The sequence below is a fragment of the Chiloscyllium plagiosum genome, unplaced genomic scaffold (assembly GCF_037043375.1).
Source record: "Chiloscyllium plagiosum isolate Xiang-an unplaced genomic scaffold, Cpla_swu_hap1 HiC_scaffold_15, whole genome shotgun sequence".
NCBI classification, from domain to species: domain Eukaryota; kingdom Metazoa; phylum Chordata; class Chondrichthyes; order Orectolobiformes; family Hemiscylliidae; genus Chiloscyllium; species Chiloscyllium plagiosum.
In genome coordinates, this window is record NW_028270153.1 from 63447357 (window position 1) to 63465059 (window position 17703).

The 17703-nt window shown below is 44.6% G+C and overlaps 1 protein-coding gene across 3 annotated transcripts in view; it reads right to left on the reverse strand.

Moving 5' to 3' along the window:
- ctsz (cathepsin Z) overlaps nucleotides 1–17703 on the reverse strand; it is a 61642-nt gene that overhangs the window by 18231 nt on the left and 25708 nt on the right. The window contains exon 1 of one of the 3 annotated variants that reach the window (XM_087994991.1): nucleotides 6960–7236. The exons of 1 other annotated variant lie outside the window; for it this stretch is intronic. In XM_087994991.1, the coding sequence (XP_087851117.1) occupies nucleotides 6960–7075 (116 nt within the window). In that variant the 5' untranslated portion in view covers nucleotides 7076–7236. Of the gene's footprint in view, nucleotides 1–6959; nucleotides 7237–17703 lie in introns of those variants that run through there. One more of the 3 variants, XM_043710119.2, reaches the window with a different exon arrangement.

Sequence of the window (17703 nt, forward strand, 5' to 3'; positions counted from 1 at the left end):
AAACCTCAGACTGGATCTGTCTAAACCTGTCCAAATCTTATCCAAATCCCAGACCTGAAGGAGCTTGTGATTTTAAGTAAACCTGTTACCATGTGACTTCCAACTTTATCCACCCCAGTTACAAACCAACACCGGCATCTCCACATGGTTTTATCAGCTATTGATGGACAATTGAATGACCTGTGGTTGTCTGGATGGGATCTGCCTCCATTTTCTAAACTGGCTGTTTACTTTAGCATTTTCTCAAATCTAATGAGACTTCCTGAATAGTAAATGATAAATAAATAAATAAATAATTTTAAAAAGTTTGTTGCCACTTCACAAATCCCACTATTTGACTCTCTGTTAGGTCACTATTTAAGGTAAAAACAAGAACTGCAGATGCTGGAAACCAGAGTCTAGATCAGAGTGGTGCTGGAAAAGCACAGCTGGTCAGGCAGCATCCGAGGAGCAGGAAAATCGATGTTTCGGGCAAAAGCCCTTCGTCAGGAGTAGAGGCAAGGTGCCTGCAGAGTGGAGAGAGAAATGAGAGATAAATCATTTATCTCTGCACCCTGCAGGCACCCTGCCTCTATTCCTGATAAAGGGCTTTTGCCCGAAACGTCAATTTTCCTGCTCCTAGGTCGCTATTTAAGTCTATCCAGAAATTCCTGTTGATGCCTTTCTATAAAAACTTTGATTCCATTAATGTAGTAAGTTTTGCAATTTGATTGGGTAAAGACAGAAAAAATATTGGGAGCCCAAAACTGGGGCTATAAATATAAAGTAGTGATGAATAAATGTAAGAAGGAAACTTACAAGAAGAAACTTGACAAGAGAATGGATGGACAGTGGAACTGTCTACCATATGGAGCAGTAGAAGTGAAGAGCATCACTGTACAGAATTTAAGATGAAGCTTGGAGAAAGCAACAGAGAATTTGATGGAGTGAGATGAAATAATGTGGGAGAATGTTTGCCTGGAGCATCAATAGTGGCTTAGATCAGTTAGGCCAAATGGCCTTTTTCTGTAAACGCTGTAAATGTTTTGTATTAAATAAAAAGTAACCATTTGACATAGCGTAGTAATTATACACTGTGTTACCTCAGTTTTCAGGCTGTGTATAGGTCAATGATGGCTCAGTGGGTAACCTTTGACTCATTCTCATTGACATTGCAGTGTGGTACTCAATTATTCAGTGAAGACTTTAAAATGGAGGTTATGTCTGATCGATGGTAGAGCTAAAGGAGAGCAGGTTACAGATTCCTGATGCCCAGGTCAAACAGTCTTCTCAAACAGGATATAACAATAGGTCATTTGATAATTTTTTAGTGTGTGTGATCTTGCCATGCGCAAATTTGGCTACCATGTTTCCTTCAACAATGACTGAAAAGGGAGTCCTTTGGCTGTAAAGTGATTTGGGATGGGAGGCTGAAACGGTTGACAATGTAGCTAGCAATATTGTAGTGAGGAGAGAGGGAAATCACAAGAAGCGAGATTAGAGGGACAGAAACAGGGTTGTTTCTAGGGCCGAAAGTTGCAAGGATAATGGGAGGGGGTGGTGCAAAGCACTTTCAATGCAAAAATCAGAATTTTAAACAAGTGGCTTTGTGAAATTGGGAACAAATTGGGAACAGCAGCTGCAGGGCTGATGAATAAACGGGAGTTAGGATATAGGCAGCAAGCCTTTGGATAAAATCAACAGGAGAGAGAAAGAGTCACATGGGATCATAATGCTATGGGTTAATAGGTTAAGCAGCCCGTCGTGCAAGTGCGAGATCCTGTGTTTGAATTTCAGCAGGTTATCTCTGTGGGTTCTCAATTAGCAAGGGTAGTGAGTTGGGCACGTTCAACTCAGCAGGAAGCACGGAGAGTATCTTGTGAATGTTAAAGAATTATGACAGGATCAGAATGACTTTTTGGTTCAAATCATTGCTAGATAGATTCTGGACTAACAGAGGGAATAAATGGTTATCAGGGGTAGCCAGGAATGTGGAGTTAAGGCCACAGATGCACCATGACCTGATTAACGTGGCAGGGTAGGCTAGAGGGTTGAATGGCCTGCTGCTCCCATTATGTGTTCTCATGTGGGAGACTGGCTAGGAAATTCCTGTAAACATTGAGCTAGGCTGTGAAAAGACAGGGGTGGGGATTTCAGCAGCAGATGGGTCGAGATATGCAGTCCTTATGGTGAGGGGGAATGAGGGGCTAAAGCCGAGTTTGGATCAAACAAGAGAGAGTCATAGAGATGTACAGCATGAAAACAGACCCTACGGTCCAACATGTCCATGCTGACCAGTTATCCCAACCCAATCTTAGTCCCACCTGCCAGCACCCGGCCCATATCCCTCTAAACCCTTCCTATTCATATACCCATCCAAATGCCTTTTCAATGTTGCAATTCAACCAGCCTCCACCACTTCCTCTGGCAGCCCATTCCATATATATACCACTCTCTGTGAGAAAAAGTTGCCCCTTAGGTCTCTTTTATATATTTCCCCTCTCACCCTAAACCAATGCCCTCTAGTTCTGGACTCCCCGACTCCTGGGAAAAGATTTTGTCTATTTATCCTATCCATGCCCCTCATAATTTTGTAAACCTCTGTAAGGTCACCCCTCAGCCTCCGATGCTCCAGGGAAAACAGCCCCAGACTGTTCAGCCTCTCCCTATAGCTCAAATCCTCCAATCCTGGCAACATCCTTGTAAATCTTTTCTGAACCCTTTCAAGTTTCACAACAACATTCCGATAGGAAGGAGACCAGAATTGCACACAATTTTCCAACAGTGGCCTAACCAATGTTCTGTACAGCCACAACATGACCTCCTAACGCCTGTACTCAATACTCTGACCAATAAAGGAAAGCATACCAAATGCCTTCCTCACTATCCTATCTACCTGCAACTCCATTTTTAAGGAGCTATGAACCTGCACTCCAAGGTCTCTGTGTTCAGCAAAACTCCCTAGGTCCTTACCATTAAGTGTATAAGTCCTGCTAAGATTTGCTTTCCCAAAATGCAGCACCTTGCATTTATCTGAATTAAACTCCATCTGCCACTTCTCAGCCCATTGGCCCATCTGATCAAGATCCTGTTGTAATCTGAGGTAACCTTCTTCGCTGTCCACTACACCTCCGATTTTGGTGTCATCTGCAAACTTACTAACTGTACCTCTTATGCTCGCATCCAATACATTTATATAAATGACAAAATGTAGAGGACCCAGCACCGATCCTTGTGGCACTCCACTGATCACAGGACTCCAATCTGAAAAACAACCCTCCACCACCACCCTCTGTCTTCTACCTTTGAGCCAGTTCTGTATCCAAATGGCTAGTTCTCCCTGTATTCTGTTCAATCTAACCTTGCTAACCAGTCTCCCATGGGGAACCTTGTGGAACGCCTTACTGAAGTCCATATAGATCACATCTACCGATCTGCCCTCATCAATTCTCTGTTACTTCTTCAAAAAACTCAATCAAGTTTGAGAAACATGATTTCCCACGTACAAAGCCATGTTGACTATCCCTAATCAGGATAATTAAACAGGATATTTCATCAGGATAAACAGTTTACCTCCAGTTGAGACAATGGCTAATGGAAGAGACCAATTGTCTGCCCTCGCTAAAAAAAGTTTTCTAACTCTAGTCTAACCACTGCCCTGTATACATTTACCATTACCTCTTTCCTCTATCTCCCTATTCAGAATTCCATTGGCTTTATTTGTATATGCTGTCCTTGAATCCCTAGGTCTGTGTTCACGTTCGGGTTTATCACATTCGAGTTTACATTCACAATCCTGGTGTATTTTTGGGATAATATGACTGTTTTCTCTTCACATTAAATTTATATTGGTCACCTGTCTGCCCGTGCTCCTGCAACAACAACTTGCATTTGTTTTCGGTCTTTAATGTACAGTAACACACAGTACAGGAAAATAAATCAGACAAAAGCTGACACCAAATCACATACTAAGAGATTTGCCATAAGGTTTACTCAAAGAGGGAAATATCTTCAATAAGTTTAAACAATGTGCTCCCTAGACCCTGATCAAAATTTTCGAAGGATACTCTGAGCAAAGATTTTCAACACTGACCCCCTGCAATATTCCACATTATGCTTCTGTTTTTTGAACCTCACTGTGGGCGGCACAGTGGGTGGCACGGTGGCTCAGTGGTTAGCACTGCTGCCTCACAGCGCCTGAGACCCGGGTTCAATTCCCGCCTCAGGCGACTGACTGTGTGGAGTTTGCACATTCTCCCCGTGTCTGCGTGGGTTTCCTCCGGGTGCTCCGGTTTCCTCCCACAGTCCAAAGATGTGCAGGGTCAGGTTAATTGGCCATGCTAAATTGCCCGTAGTGTTAGGTAAGGGATAAATGTAGGGGCATGGGTGGGTTGTGCTTCGGCGGGGCGGTGTGGACTTGTTGGGCTGAAGGGCCTGTTTCCATGCTGTAATGTAATCTAATCTAAAAATCTACTCTTTCAGTAAGGAATGAGGAAGTCACCCATAGCCTCCCAGTAAGCTCAGATGTTTCCCTCATTTCAAAAGTCCCTTGGTGGCTCCTTGCCAACTTCTTCGCTCTTATCCCGACGAGCAGGATTAGCAAGGGCCAGGCTAGGTGTGGCAGCCCTGTTCTCCGAAACTCCCTAGTTTGCCTTACTTTCTCACTCCATTCTCTAAAAGAAAAACTCTTCACAAAACCCATCCATTTTCCTTAGTTACCTTACCTAACTCCCCCACGTGTGCCAGGAGTTCATTTATCTCATCTGTGAAACACCTTGGCTTGTCTTCTATGTGCTACATAAGCACACATGTTGCCATAAGCAAACTAACCATTCATCTCTGGAGATTTGTTCAGCTTTCATTCAAGTCAGAATCTTTAATCCCTCCACTCGTAATTCACTGAACATGGGTCACCCAACTTCCAGTGCTGAACTCCACCAATCTGGTTCTCCCACCCATTGGGGGGGGGGGGGGGGAAGGTGGCCAAGACATCCCACAACTGGCAACAGTGATGAGAGTATCATTAAAACGCAAATCTTAAGGAAGGTCTTGTGGTGCAGGGGATAGTATCCCTGCCTCTGAGCCAGACGTTCCGAGTGTAAGTACTCCCCTGGCACTTGATAGACACAAGAAGATGCATTCAAAATGCAGCCATAACAGAGTCATAGAGATGTACAGCATGGAAACAGATCCTTCGGTCCAACCGGTCCATGCTGACCAGATATCCCAACCCAATCTAGTCCCACCTGCCAGCATCCGGCCCATATCCCTCCAAACCCTTCCTATTCATATACCCAAACGTCTCTTAAATGTTGCAATTGTACCAGCCTCCACCCACCTCCTCTGGCAGCTCATTCCATACACATACCACCCTCTGCGTGAAAACGTTACCCCTTAGGTCTCTTTTATATCTTATAACAGTTTGAGTATCAATGTGAAAACCTTTCATTGCACACCAATGACAGGCAAGCAGAGCTGAAGAGATTCCTACTCAGCCATGCAACCGAGAGAAAATTGGAGCCTGTGCCATCACTATGCACAGGACAACAGACATGTTTTCAAGTTCCGGTTACCATAACAAAGAGTTCAGGAAGTTAGGAGGAGGGCACACCTCTATCTACATCAATGGAGCTGAGGTGAATGTGGTTGAGAGCATCAGGTTCCTCGGAGCAATGATCACCAACAATCTGTCCCGAACCTTCCATATTAATGCAACAGTCAAGGCGGCACAACCATGCCTCTTCTTCCTCAAGAGGCTAAGGAAATTCAGCATGTCCATAAGGACACTCATCAACCTTTATAGATGCACCACAAAAAGCATTCAGTCCGGATGCATCACGGCTTGGTATAGCAACTACTTTGCCCAGCCATTGTGTAGACAGCCCAGTCCATCACGCAAGCTGACCTTCCATCCACTGACGTTATCTGAACTTCTCACTGCTTCCGAAAGGCAGCCAAAATCAAAGATCCTGCCCACCCCGGTGAGACTCTCTTCTGTCAGGCAGAAGGTACAAAAGCTTGAACACACATGCCAACAGATTGAAGAACAGCTCCTTCCCCACGGTTATTAAACGGCTGAAGGGATCTTTCAAATCTGATTGCTTTTTTATTGCGATTTTTTTTGTAACTCTCCATTTCTTGCTCTGCTGTATCACCCTATGATCTTTGTGTGGTCTGATCTGCCTGTACTGCACACAAAACAGAACTTTTCACTGTACCACTGTACATGTGGCAATAATAAATCAAAACAAGCTGAATTCCCAAATGATCTGTAACACGGTACTAGGGGGAACAATAAACATTCTCTTTAAAAACATAGGCCCCAAGTCTTCCAAACAGATGGGTTTGCAGCAAGGAAGAACAGTTAGGGTAGGGTGATCCATTGACAAAGGAGAATAGTGGTATAAGTGAGTGAGGGAACAGTCTACACTATCAGACCTGAAGATCTCTGACTTTAACAGAAACACCTCCCTTCCCGGACTGACCACTGGACTCTGTCACTTGCACAACAGCCAATTGCGTGGTTGGGGTAATGACAGCTCAGTGCGGATGGGAGCTTTGGACCCAGCACCAACCTGACAATAAAAAGCAGCAGCTCTCTCGGAAATATGGACTGTTACTGTGAAGACGGGGGGTAACCTCTGCTAAAACTGCCTTTTGGGACGACATTGCGAAATGATGTCTCAGCAATACGTTTATATAAATAAAATAATTCAGAATAAAAAAAAACAGGAAGTCACATGTGTAGGAAGCCATTGCTGGGAAGAAAAAGGCAGGAGCTCTGATTTGAAACAACAAGCCTGCCCTAGGAATTGGTCAAGGGTTAGACAGCAGCAGCACTAATGTTAGTGTCTGGCAGGAATCAGAGACAGAGAGTTATTGAACTCTCCAGGACGGTGGGATCACCATCAGAAAGACTGGCTCCTTCCAGCGCTGCCCTGGTTAACACGAGCAGCTTTCTTCCCCCCCATCCCTTTTACCTGACTCCTTGAAACTTTCTACCGGGCAAGATCTTGTAGCAAGGCAGACTGCCTCGGAAGTGCAGGGCTGAGGAAAGGCAGCTGAGCACCGACAGAGTGAGCAGCGAGTGAAACATGGTGAGAGTCGCCAACTTCGGCAGCCCCTGGGGAAACCTGCTGCCCGGCTCGGAGCTCGCACTCGTGACAATATCGTGCCCCGAACCGCAGCTCTTTATAACAGCAGCTGGAGGAAGAGGAACGTCTTTGACTTCTCTCCCCCCACCCTTCAGAATGTCATGTGAGAATGATGCGCCTCAGTGCAAGCTCCCAGAGGCTGTTGCTGTCCCACAGCGACTGCACTGAAGTCTGAGCGTGGAGTAACGCTCAGGGCAGTCCTGTGCTCATTGATGTGGATATTGAAGGCTGAAACTGACCCGGGGCACTGCGAGATCCTCCCCACTTCCCCTTCAGTTGGTGCCATCTAAGTTTTAATGTTCACCTCCGAGGTTTCAGTTTCAAATCCTCATCCCAATTCTCACCCCACCATCTAACATACAGACTCACCAAATTCTTTACTGCCCAGAAAGGTTAACCCAGATGACCCGTATCTCCAGTTTGGAGCTAGTAGCCTCTGTCTGGGAGCTCACACTGATACCCTGCCAACACTGAGTTCAGACCAGTCAAAACAAGAACAGCCTGACACCATCTTAAGACTCCACCTTAACTGACCGGGTCCCAGATATCATTATTCCTGACTATGTTCACCCTCACTGAGAGGTGGTAGTACAGAGGAATACAGTTGGGAAGGAGTTGCCCAGGGTGTCCTTGACATTAACTCCAATATGAATTCTCTTGGCATTGGGTCAAACATGAGTAAGGGAACTTCCCACCATCTCCTCAGTTCCCAGCCACAGCTGATGTGTCAGTGTTTCTTCATGTTGAATACCAGCTGGAGGAAGTATTAATGATGGATAGAACACAGAATGTGCGCTGGATGGGGGATTTCAATGTCCACCAGCAACAGGAGTACTGACGGGGCTGAATCCGAAAGGACAAAGCTGCTGGACTGGGCAGGACTGGGTCTGTGGCAGGTAGTAAAGATGACAAGACAGAAAACCTCCCACTCACCAATCTATCTGTCCATCATAGAATCTTGGGAGTGACCACTGCACAGTCCTGGAGGATATAAATTTCCATCTTGATAATGGGGATACTCTCCACCATGTTGTGTAGTAATATCACAGCAGAAAGTGGGGTAGATTTTATTCAGATCAAACAACTCAAGGCCAGGCATCCGTGTGGGCCATCAGCAACATCAGAATTGTGTTCAATCACAGGCCTATCCTCATCATACCAGAGGACAATCTTGGGTGAAGGAAAAGTAGAAGAGGACATATCACTGACCCTTATTTTATCAGGAATCCTTGATGCCACAGTCACTCTCATCTCACCTCTGGAGCTTTGTTCTTTTGTCCATATTTAGACTATAGAAATTTATACTATTCTGACATCATATCACTCACCTTTGAAGCAGCTGGGATTTGAACCTGGCTCAGAGATATGGAGACTACGAACTGCACCACAAGAATCCGAATGAACCATGACTATAATGAGGAATGTAATGCTGAGTAGCCTTAACACAGCCCAAAATGAGTACCAGTGAGATTATTACCAAGCGGATACTGATTGATAGTACTGTTGATGACACCAATATCACTTTCCTGATGATCGAAAGCAGACTGTTGGGCAGTACTTGGGCTGAGTTGGATTTTTCCTGCTTTTTGTGTAGAGGAACTACATGGGCAATTTTCCACATTGTTGTAGTTATACTGGAATAGCTTGGCTAGGGTGCAGTAAGTTTGGGAGCACAAGTCTTCAGTCTCCTATTGCTGAAATGTGGTCAGGGTACCTAGTCTTTGCAGGATCAAGGGCTGTTTCCTGATATTATGTGAAGTGAATCAAATTGGCTGAAGACTGGCCTCTGCAGGAGGTCTCAATCCGGTGTAGCTATGACACAAAACTATTTACATATCGAAATGTGAAAATCAGCAAATGATAGACGGAGCAATGTGATACCACAACCAGTGGATCCAATCTAAGCTCTGCTAACAATTAAATAACTCACTGAAGGAGGAGGCTCCTTGAATAACCTTATCCTCAACAATGGTGGGAGCGCAGAACACCAGTGCAAAAGATAAGACTGAACTATTTGCACATTTTATAGCCAGAAGTGCTGAGTGGATGATCCATCTTGGCCTCCTCTAGTGATCCCCAGCATCACAGATACCAGTCTTCAGCCAATTCAATTCACTCTTCGTGATATCAAGAAACAGCTGAAGGCACAATTCACTGCAAAGGCTCTGACATTTTAGTAATGGTACTGATGACCTATGTTTTGGAACTAGTGATGCCCTGTGTAAATTTATGGATAATACGAAAATTGGTGGAGTGGTAAATGATGAAGAGCACATTACAGCAGGATGTAGACATGCAGATCAGATGGACTGATCAACGGCAAGTGGAATTCAATCCAGATCAGTTGGGTGATATACTTGGTAAGGACAAACAAAGCAGGGGAATACATGACGAAAGGTAGGATCCTAAAATGCACCGAGTATCAGAGGGACCTTGGGTGTGCATGTCTGCCAGTCCCTTAAGGTTAGCAAGACAGGCAGATAAAATGGTTAAGGCGGCATATGGGATACTTGCCTTTATTAGCTGAGGCACAGAGTTTGTGGGTAGGGAGGTGATGCTGGAAACTTCTAGAATGTTGGTTAGGCCACAGCTGGAGTAAAGACTGTGGTTCTAGAATCCACATTATGGGAGGCATGTGATTGCACTGGAGAGGGTGCAGAGGAGACTTACCACGATCTTGCCTGATTTAAGGTAAAGGGCAGAAAGTTTAGAGGTGATGCGAGGGAAAGTGTTTTCAGTCAGAATATGGTGGAAATCTGGAGCTCACTGCCTGTGAGAGTGATAGAAGCATAAATCCTCATAGCATTCAACAAGTCTTCAGTATGCTAAGACATGCAAAGCTGTTGGCCAAATTCTCGATAACGGCTGCATGGCTAGTTTGCAATACAAATGGATGACAACAATGTAGGTTCAATTTCCTTGGCTGAGGATACAGTGAAGGACAGTCTTTGTTTGCCTCTTCCTTTGCCAGAGACATGGTGACTCTCAGGTTAAACCACTACCAGTCATCTCTTTCTAATGAGAGAGCAGGCCCATGGGCTGGTAAGACAATGGTCACTTGACCTTCCCTTTACTTCAGACCAGCATACACTCTAAGGGCCAAAGCGCATTTTATTGTGCTGTAGATCTCTATGACTGGTTGTTTCAGTACAGCCACAGTATTGACATCTACCCAGCAACATGGAAAAGTGGCCAGTTATATCTTGTCTGCAAAAAACCAAGATCATTTCAACCTGGTCAGATACCACCTTACTAGTCTACTTTTAATCATCGGCAAGGTGAGAAAGGGTTGTTGACAGTATTATCACATTTGCTCTGCAATTATGTGCTCACCGATGCTTAGTTTGGGATCCTTCAAGTTCTTTCGGCTCAGTACAGCCTTGTTCCAAATGTGGACCAACACCTGAACTCCACCTGAACTGAGGCCTGGTATGACGGTTTATGGAGTCAAGAAACACTAGCAAAACTAGAATCATCAGGAGTCACTGACTTGAGTCAAACCTCACTCAAAGGAAGGTGGTTTTCTGCTGGAGGGCAATTATCTCAGTCCCAGGATATTACTGCAGGGCTTCCTCGGGTTAATGTTTTTTCTGTGTGTACCCTGCCTACAAGAGAATTCACCTTCAAGGACTCGAGGTGCAGGGTGTATTTAAAGTTGCATTTATACCTGGTAATTAATCTGCTGTGGATTTGTATATACACAAATAGATTGGTTTGCTATACTTTCTCATTCCTTGCTTATAAAACATTTTACTATTTTAAATAAATGAACCCACAAAGTTAATCAATTGCTGATGAGTGATTCATCAGTCCACTATCATTGACATGACAGTGGTGCAAAACATTGTGCTGAAACCTACAATGTTTGAACAGTCAGCAAGTTAGACTACAGTTGACATATAGGGTTAACAGTATTATTGTAAAGTGCATGAAACAACACCCAATGTTTTGGTTCAGTATAACGTTGAAAAGACCGTTGAAAACACAGCTTGATGGTAAGCCGACAAATCCTGATCCAAAGGTAAGCTTAACTTACTTGAGAAAAGCAAGTCATTGGGATGTGGGCCGGATCAATAACAAACATGTCATAGACATGTTTTTGAGTGTCCACAAAATTCCTGAGTGCAAATCAGGACACAGCAGACTTCCCAACAGAATTCAAAACATTTAAACAGCATTCAGAACTTGGTTTCTTGATTTTAATGGGTTTAATGCAAAAAAAAACAAGCCATTAAAATTTGGAACCAAGGTCTACATAAATTCAATGCATATGAATTAACAGCTGAACTGCAAAAAGATCACCAAAAGACATGGACCACATTAAAGATAATTACAGACAGATTAAACTTATATATTCATTAACTAGAATTTATGTTATTTAGACAGAAGCCTATAAAATCCAAACACGACTCTGTGAGTAGAACCAGTGAAAAGGGCACATTCTATGATTTTTCAGATGGGAAGCTAGCAAGTAATTGTTGTGATGCTGATCTCATCCATCTCCATTGAAGCTTTCCAGAAAGATTTGCTAGTCAATTCCTTCACCTATGGCATTGAAGAGTTACTGATCCTTGAAAGTCAATGAATCTTACGGATCCCAAGTACAAACTCAAATTCTAGCACATCCACTAGAACAGCGAAATACAGCAACTCATGTAGAAGTTTTAGCTTCTGTGTGCACCAAGGACATGTCTAGTTTTCAATCAATTTTTGCAAAAATGCCTATTAGCAGAGGCAGTGTTCTAGAGCAAGAGCTGGTGCAGCTACAAGGAAGTGTGCACCAAATCAACAGAGTACACATGATTATCTTCAAGATGTGATAATGACCATCCGGTATCTGCCAGAAGTGTGTAGATGACATGATCAAGAAACCAGAAGCTAATAATGTACACAACAGGACTAAACAAAATGGCCCAAAAGGAGGAGCTCATAGTGTAGCTGGTGACAGACCAGAATGGAGTGAAAATTGGCTGGCCTGCAGAGAATGTATGTAAATGGGATTTTTATAGATTTGTCAGCATGTGATGATGGGGTCCCACAGGGATCTAAGGCCATCAGATGTAGGAGCATAAGTAGGCCATTCAGCCCATTGAACTTGTTTTGCAATTCAATGAGATCATGGCTGATCTGATGATCCTCAACTCCGCATTCCTGACTTTCCCCCGTAATTCTCGATTGTCTTACTGGTAAGACCAGAAAAAGTAGGAATAGAGGCGTGGTGAGGAGCTGTGATGGTTCCTCAATCTTTTGCAATTTATGCAATTCTTTTTATTCTGTGCTTCAGTTCATAAAGACAAATACTGCTTATGCCTTCATAACCACCTTATCTACCTGTGCTGACACCTTCAGGAGTCTGTGGATTAACACATCAAAATCCCTCTGATCCTTTCCAGGGTCCCATTATTCACAGTGTAGTCCTTTGCCTTGTTGCCCGCCCGAAGTGCATGATCTCACACTTTTCCGAATTGAATCCCAAATCCTATTGCTGTGCCCACCTGACCAATCTTTTGATATCCTCCTGCAACTTGGGGCTATTCCATCATTATTTAGCACCCCACTAATTATCTTGTCATCCATGAATTTCTTGATCATAGCCTTTACATTTAAGTCCAAGCCATTAATGTACACCACAAATAGCAAGGGCCCCAGCACAAAAGCCCTTGGTTCCAAATCTTAATGGCTTGCTTTTTTGCATCAAACACACTAAAATCAAGAAACCAAAGCTCTGGATCCTGTTTAAACCTTTTGAAATCTGTTGGGAAGTCTGGTGTGTGCCAATTTAAACCCAGGAATTTTGTGGCCAATTGACAATATGCCTTTGACCTATACTTGTTTGTTATTGATCCAGCCCATACTCAAAACAGACGTTTAGTCACAGAAACATCCCTCTTCCAACACCCTCTGCTTTCTGTCTCTAATCCAGTTTTAGACAGAACATGCCACTTAGAGTGATAGGCCTTGGATCCCATGGGCTTTTACTTCCTTGACCAGTCTGTCATGTGGAACCTAATGTAGTCCATATTGACTACATTAACGTAATTTGCTGCATCACCATCCTTAAATAGTTTGATCAAATTTGTCAAACATGACTCCATACTGACTATCCTTGATTAATCTATGTTTCTCCATATCCAGATACACTTTGTCCCTCAAAATTTAAAAGGTTAGATTGATTTTTTAAATTCAGTCATGGGAGGTTAGCATTGCTGACTGGGCCAACATTTATGCCCGTCCCTTGTTGTACTTGAGAGGCAACGGTGAGCTGCCTTTTTAAATCACTAAACTCTATGCCAGGCAAAGGACATCTCCAACAAGAGAGAACTTTAACTAATGCTTCTTGACATTCAATGGTGTTACCATCATAGAGTCGTAGAGATGTACAGCACGGAAACAGACCCTTCGGTCCAACTTGTCCATGCTGACCAGATATCCCAACCCAATCTAGTCCCACCTGCCAGTACCCGCCCATGTCCCTCCAAAACCTTCCTATTCATATACCCATCCAAATGCCTTTTAAATGTTGCAAGTGTACTTGCCTCCACCACTTCCTCTGGCAGCCCATTCCATTCATGCTCTCCATGAAACAGTTGCCCCTTAGGTCTCTTTTAGATTTTCCCTCTCTCACCATAAACCTATACCCTCTAGTTCGGGACTCCCCGACCCCAGGGAAATGACCTTGTCTATTTATCCTATCCATGCCCCTCATGATTTTATAAACCACTATAAGGTCATCCCTCAGCCTCCGATGCTCCAGGGAAAACAGCCCGAGCCTATTCAGCCTCTCCCTATAGCTCAAATCCTCCAACCCTGGCAACATCTTTGTAAATCTTTTCTGAACTCTTTCAAGTTTCACAACACCTTTCCAATAGGAAGGAGACCAGAATTGCACACAATATTCCAACAGTGGCCTAACCAATGTCCTGTACAGCCGCAACATGACCTCCCAACTCCTGTGCTCAATACTCTGACCAATAAAGGAAAGCATACCAAACGCCTTCTTCACTATCCTATCTACCTGTGACTCTACTTTCAAGGAGCTATGAACCTGCACTCCAAGGTCTCTTTGTTCAGCAAAACTTCCTAGGACCTTTCCATTAAGTGCATAAGTCCTGCTAAGATTTACCTTTCCAAAATGCAGCAGCTCACATTTATCGAAAATAAACTCCATCTGCCACTCCTCAGCCCATTGGCCCATCTGATCAAGATCCTGTTGTAATCTGTGGTAACCTTCTTCACTGTCCACTACACCTCCAATTTTGGTGTCATCTGCAAACTTACTAACTGTACCTCTTAAGCTCACATCCAAATCACTGATATAAATGACAAAAAATAGTGGACCCAGCACCGATCCTTGTAGCACTCCACTGGTCACAGGCCTCCAGTCTGAAAAACAACCCTCCACCACCAACCTCTGTCTTCTACCTTTGAGCCGGTTCTATATTCACATGGCTAGTTCTCCCTGTATTCCATGAGATCTAACCTTGCTAACCAGTCTCCTATGGAGAACCTTGTCAAATGCCTTACTGAAGTCCATATCACTGAATTATCTACTCTTAACATCCTGGGGGTTCCCATTGACCAGAACTGGTCTAGCCATATAAATACAGTCACGTCTAGAGCAGTTCAGAGGCTAGGAATCTTGCAGCAAGTAACACATCTCCTGACTCCCCAAAGCCTGTCCACCATCTACAAGGCATTAATCAGGAGTGTAATATAATACTTCCCACTTGCCTGGATGGGTGCAGCTCCAACAACACTCAAGAAGTTTGACACCATCCAGGACAAAGCAGCCCATTTAATCGGCACCACATCCACAAACATTCACTCTCTCCATCACCAATGCTCAACAGCAGCAGTGCAGACAATCCAATTCACCAAAGCTCCTTAGTCAGCATTTTCCAAATCCAAGACCTCTACCATCTAGAAAGACAAGGGTAGCAGATAAATGGGAACACAACTTGAGGGCAAGTTTCCCTCCAAGCCACTCACCATCCTGACTTGGAACTATATCTCCATTCCTCGCTGTCGCTGAGTCAAAAACCTGGAATTCCCTCCATATCAACAATGAAGATCTAAGCACAGAACAAGAACTGCGGCAGTTCAAGAGGCAGCTCACCACCACCTCCTCAAGGACAACTCAGGACTGACAATAAATTCTGACTCAGCCAGTGATGCACATAGGTCACGAATTATTGAAAACAAAATCACTGAAACAGCAAGTAGGAAAGATCAATACTTCAAGGAAAACAAAAATTTTTTAAAATGCTGAAAAGGTTTGATAACTATTACATCAGGTTATGATGAAGAAAATATTCTGGACCAACAGGAGCATATAACCTGGATAGAATTATAAGACTCCAAAATAGTTGGAAGCTCTTAAGGAACAAAAAAGCAAATGCCAAGACAATTTCAAGCACTCACCTTTGGTTGATGAATGAGATCAGTCAGGAGCTGCAACAAAACTTGGCTGTAGTGCATCAGGGTAATGTTTGATGTTCCAGAGAGTTTCAATGACAAGATCAATTTTACGAGAGCTAAGAAACAAATAGGGCACAACCAAACACTGACTGAAGCTTACAGACTACCAACTGGTGACAAAGGTGTAGAGGATCAAATTTGCAGGGAAGTCAAGAGATGCAAACATAATAGACAAGTTAAAAAAGGAGGACTTTAATTGCCTGAATATAGACTGGCATGGTAGAGGTAGTGTAGACAGGCGACTGTACGTAGATTGTAACGGGAATATTTTTATAGCAATACTGTTTTAAAAAATTCATTCACACAATGAGGACATCAGTGGCTTGGCCAGTATTATCGGATTACAGAGCAGTTAAGAGTCAATCACATTGCTGTGTGTCTAGAGTCACATTGTAGGCCAGATCAGATAAGGATGGCAGTTTCCTTCCCCAAACAACATCAGTGAACCAGGTGGACATTTCCTGATCATCATTAGACTCTTAATTCCAGATTTTAAAATTGAATTCAACTTCTGCCATAGGAGGATTTGAACCCCCATCTCCAGATTAACAGTCCTGTAATAATACCACTAGACCATCACCCAGGAGAAAGTGAGGACTGCAGATGCTGGAGATCAGAGCTGAAAATTGTGTTGCTGAGAAAGCACAGCAGGTCAGGCAGCATCCAAGGAGCAGGAGAATCGACGTTTCGGGCATAAGCCCTTCTTCAGGAATGACGAAGGTGTGCCAAGCAGGCTAAGATAAAAGGTATGGAGGAGGGACTTGGGGGAAGGGCGTTGGGAATGCGGTAGATGGAAGGAGGTTAAGGTGAGGGTGATAGGCCGGAGAGGGGAGGAGGGCGGAGAGGTCGGGAAGAAGATTGCAGGTCAAGAATGCAGTGCTGAGTCCGCGGGTTGGGGCTGGGATAAGGTGGGGGGAGGAGAAATGAGGAAGCTGGAGAAATCTGCATTCAATCCTTGTGGATGGAGGGTTCCTAGGTGGAAGATGGGGCGCTCTTCCTCCAGATGTCATGTTGCCATGGTCTGGGATGGAGGAGGCCAAGGACCTGCATGTCCTTGGTGGAGTGGGAGGGGGAGTTAAAGTGTTCAGCCACGGGGCGGTTGGGTTGGTTGGTCCGGGTGTCCCAGAGGTGTTCTCTGAAATGTTCCGCAAGTAAGTGGCCTGTCTCCCCAATGTAGAGGAGGCCACATCGGGTGCAGCGGATGCAGTAAATGATGTATGTGGAGGTGCAGGTGAATTTGTGACGGATATGGAAGGATCCCTTGGGGCCTTGGAGGGAAGTGAGGGAGGAGGTGTGGGTGCAAGTTATGCATTTCTTGCGGTTGCAGGGGAAGGTGCCGGGAGTGGAGGTTGGGTTGGTGGGGGGTGTGGACCTGACGAGGGAGTCGCGGAGGGATTGGTCTTTCTGGAACGCTGATAGGGGAGGGGAGGGAAATATATACTTGGTGGTGGGGTCTGTTTGGAGATGGCAGAAATGACGAAGGATGCTACGATGTATCTGGAGGTTGGTGGGGTGGTAGGTGAGGACCAGTGGGGTTCTGTCCAGGTGGTGATTGGAGGGGCGGGGCTCAAGGGCAGAGGAGTGGGAAGTGGAGGAGATGCGGTGGAGAGCATCGTCAACCACGTCTGAGGGGAAATTGCGGTCTTTGAAGAAGGAGGCCATCTAGGTTGTTCGGTATTGGAATTGGTCCTCCTGGGAGCAGATGTGGCAGAGGCGAAGGAATTGGGAATATGGGATGACGTTTTTACAGGGGGTGGGGTGGGAGAAGGTGTAATCTAGGTAGCTGTGGGAGTCGGACGGTTTATAGTAAATGTCCGCGTTGAGTCGGTTGCCCGAGATAGAAATGGAGAGGTCTAGGAATTGGAGGGAGGAGTCTGAGACGGTCCATGTAAATTTGAGGTCAGGGTGGAAGGTGTTAGTAAAGTGGATGAACTGTTCAACCTCCTCGTGGGAGCACGAGGTAGCGCCAATACAGTCATCGATGTAGCGGAGGAAAAGGTGGGGGGTGGTGCCAGTGTAGCTGTGGAAGATGGACTGTTCCACATATCCTACGAAGAGGCAGGCATAGTTGGGGCCCATGCGGGTGCCCATG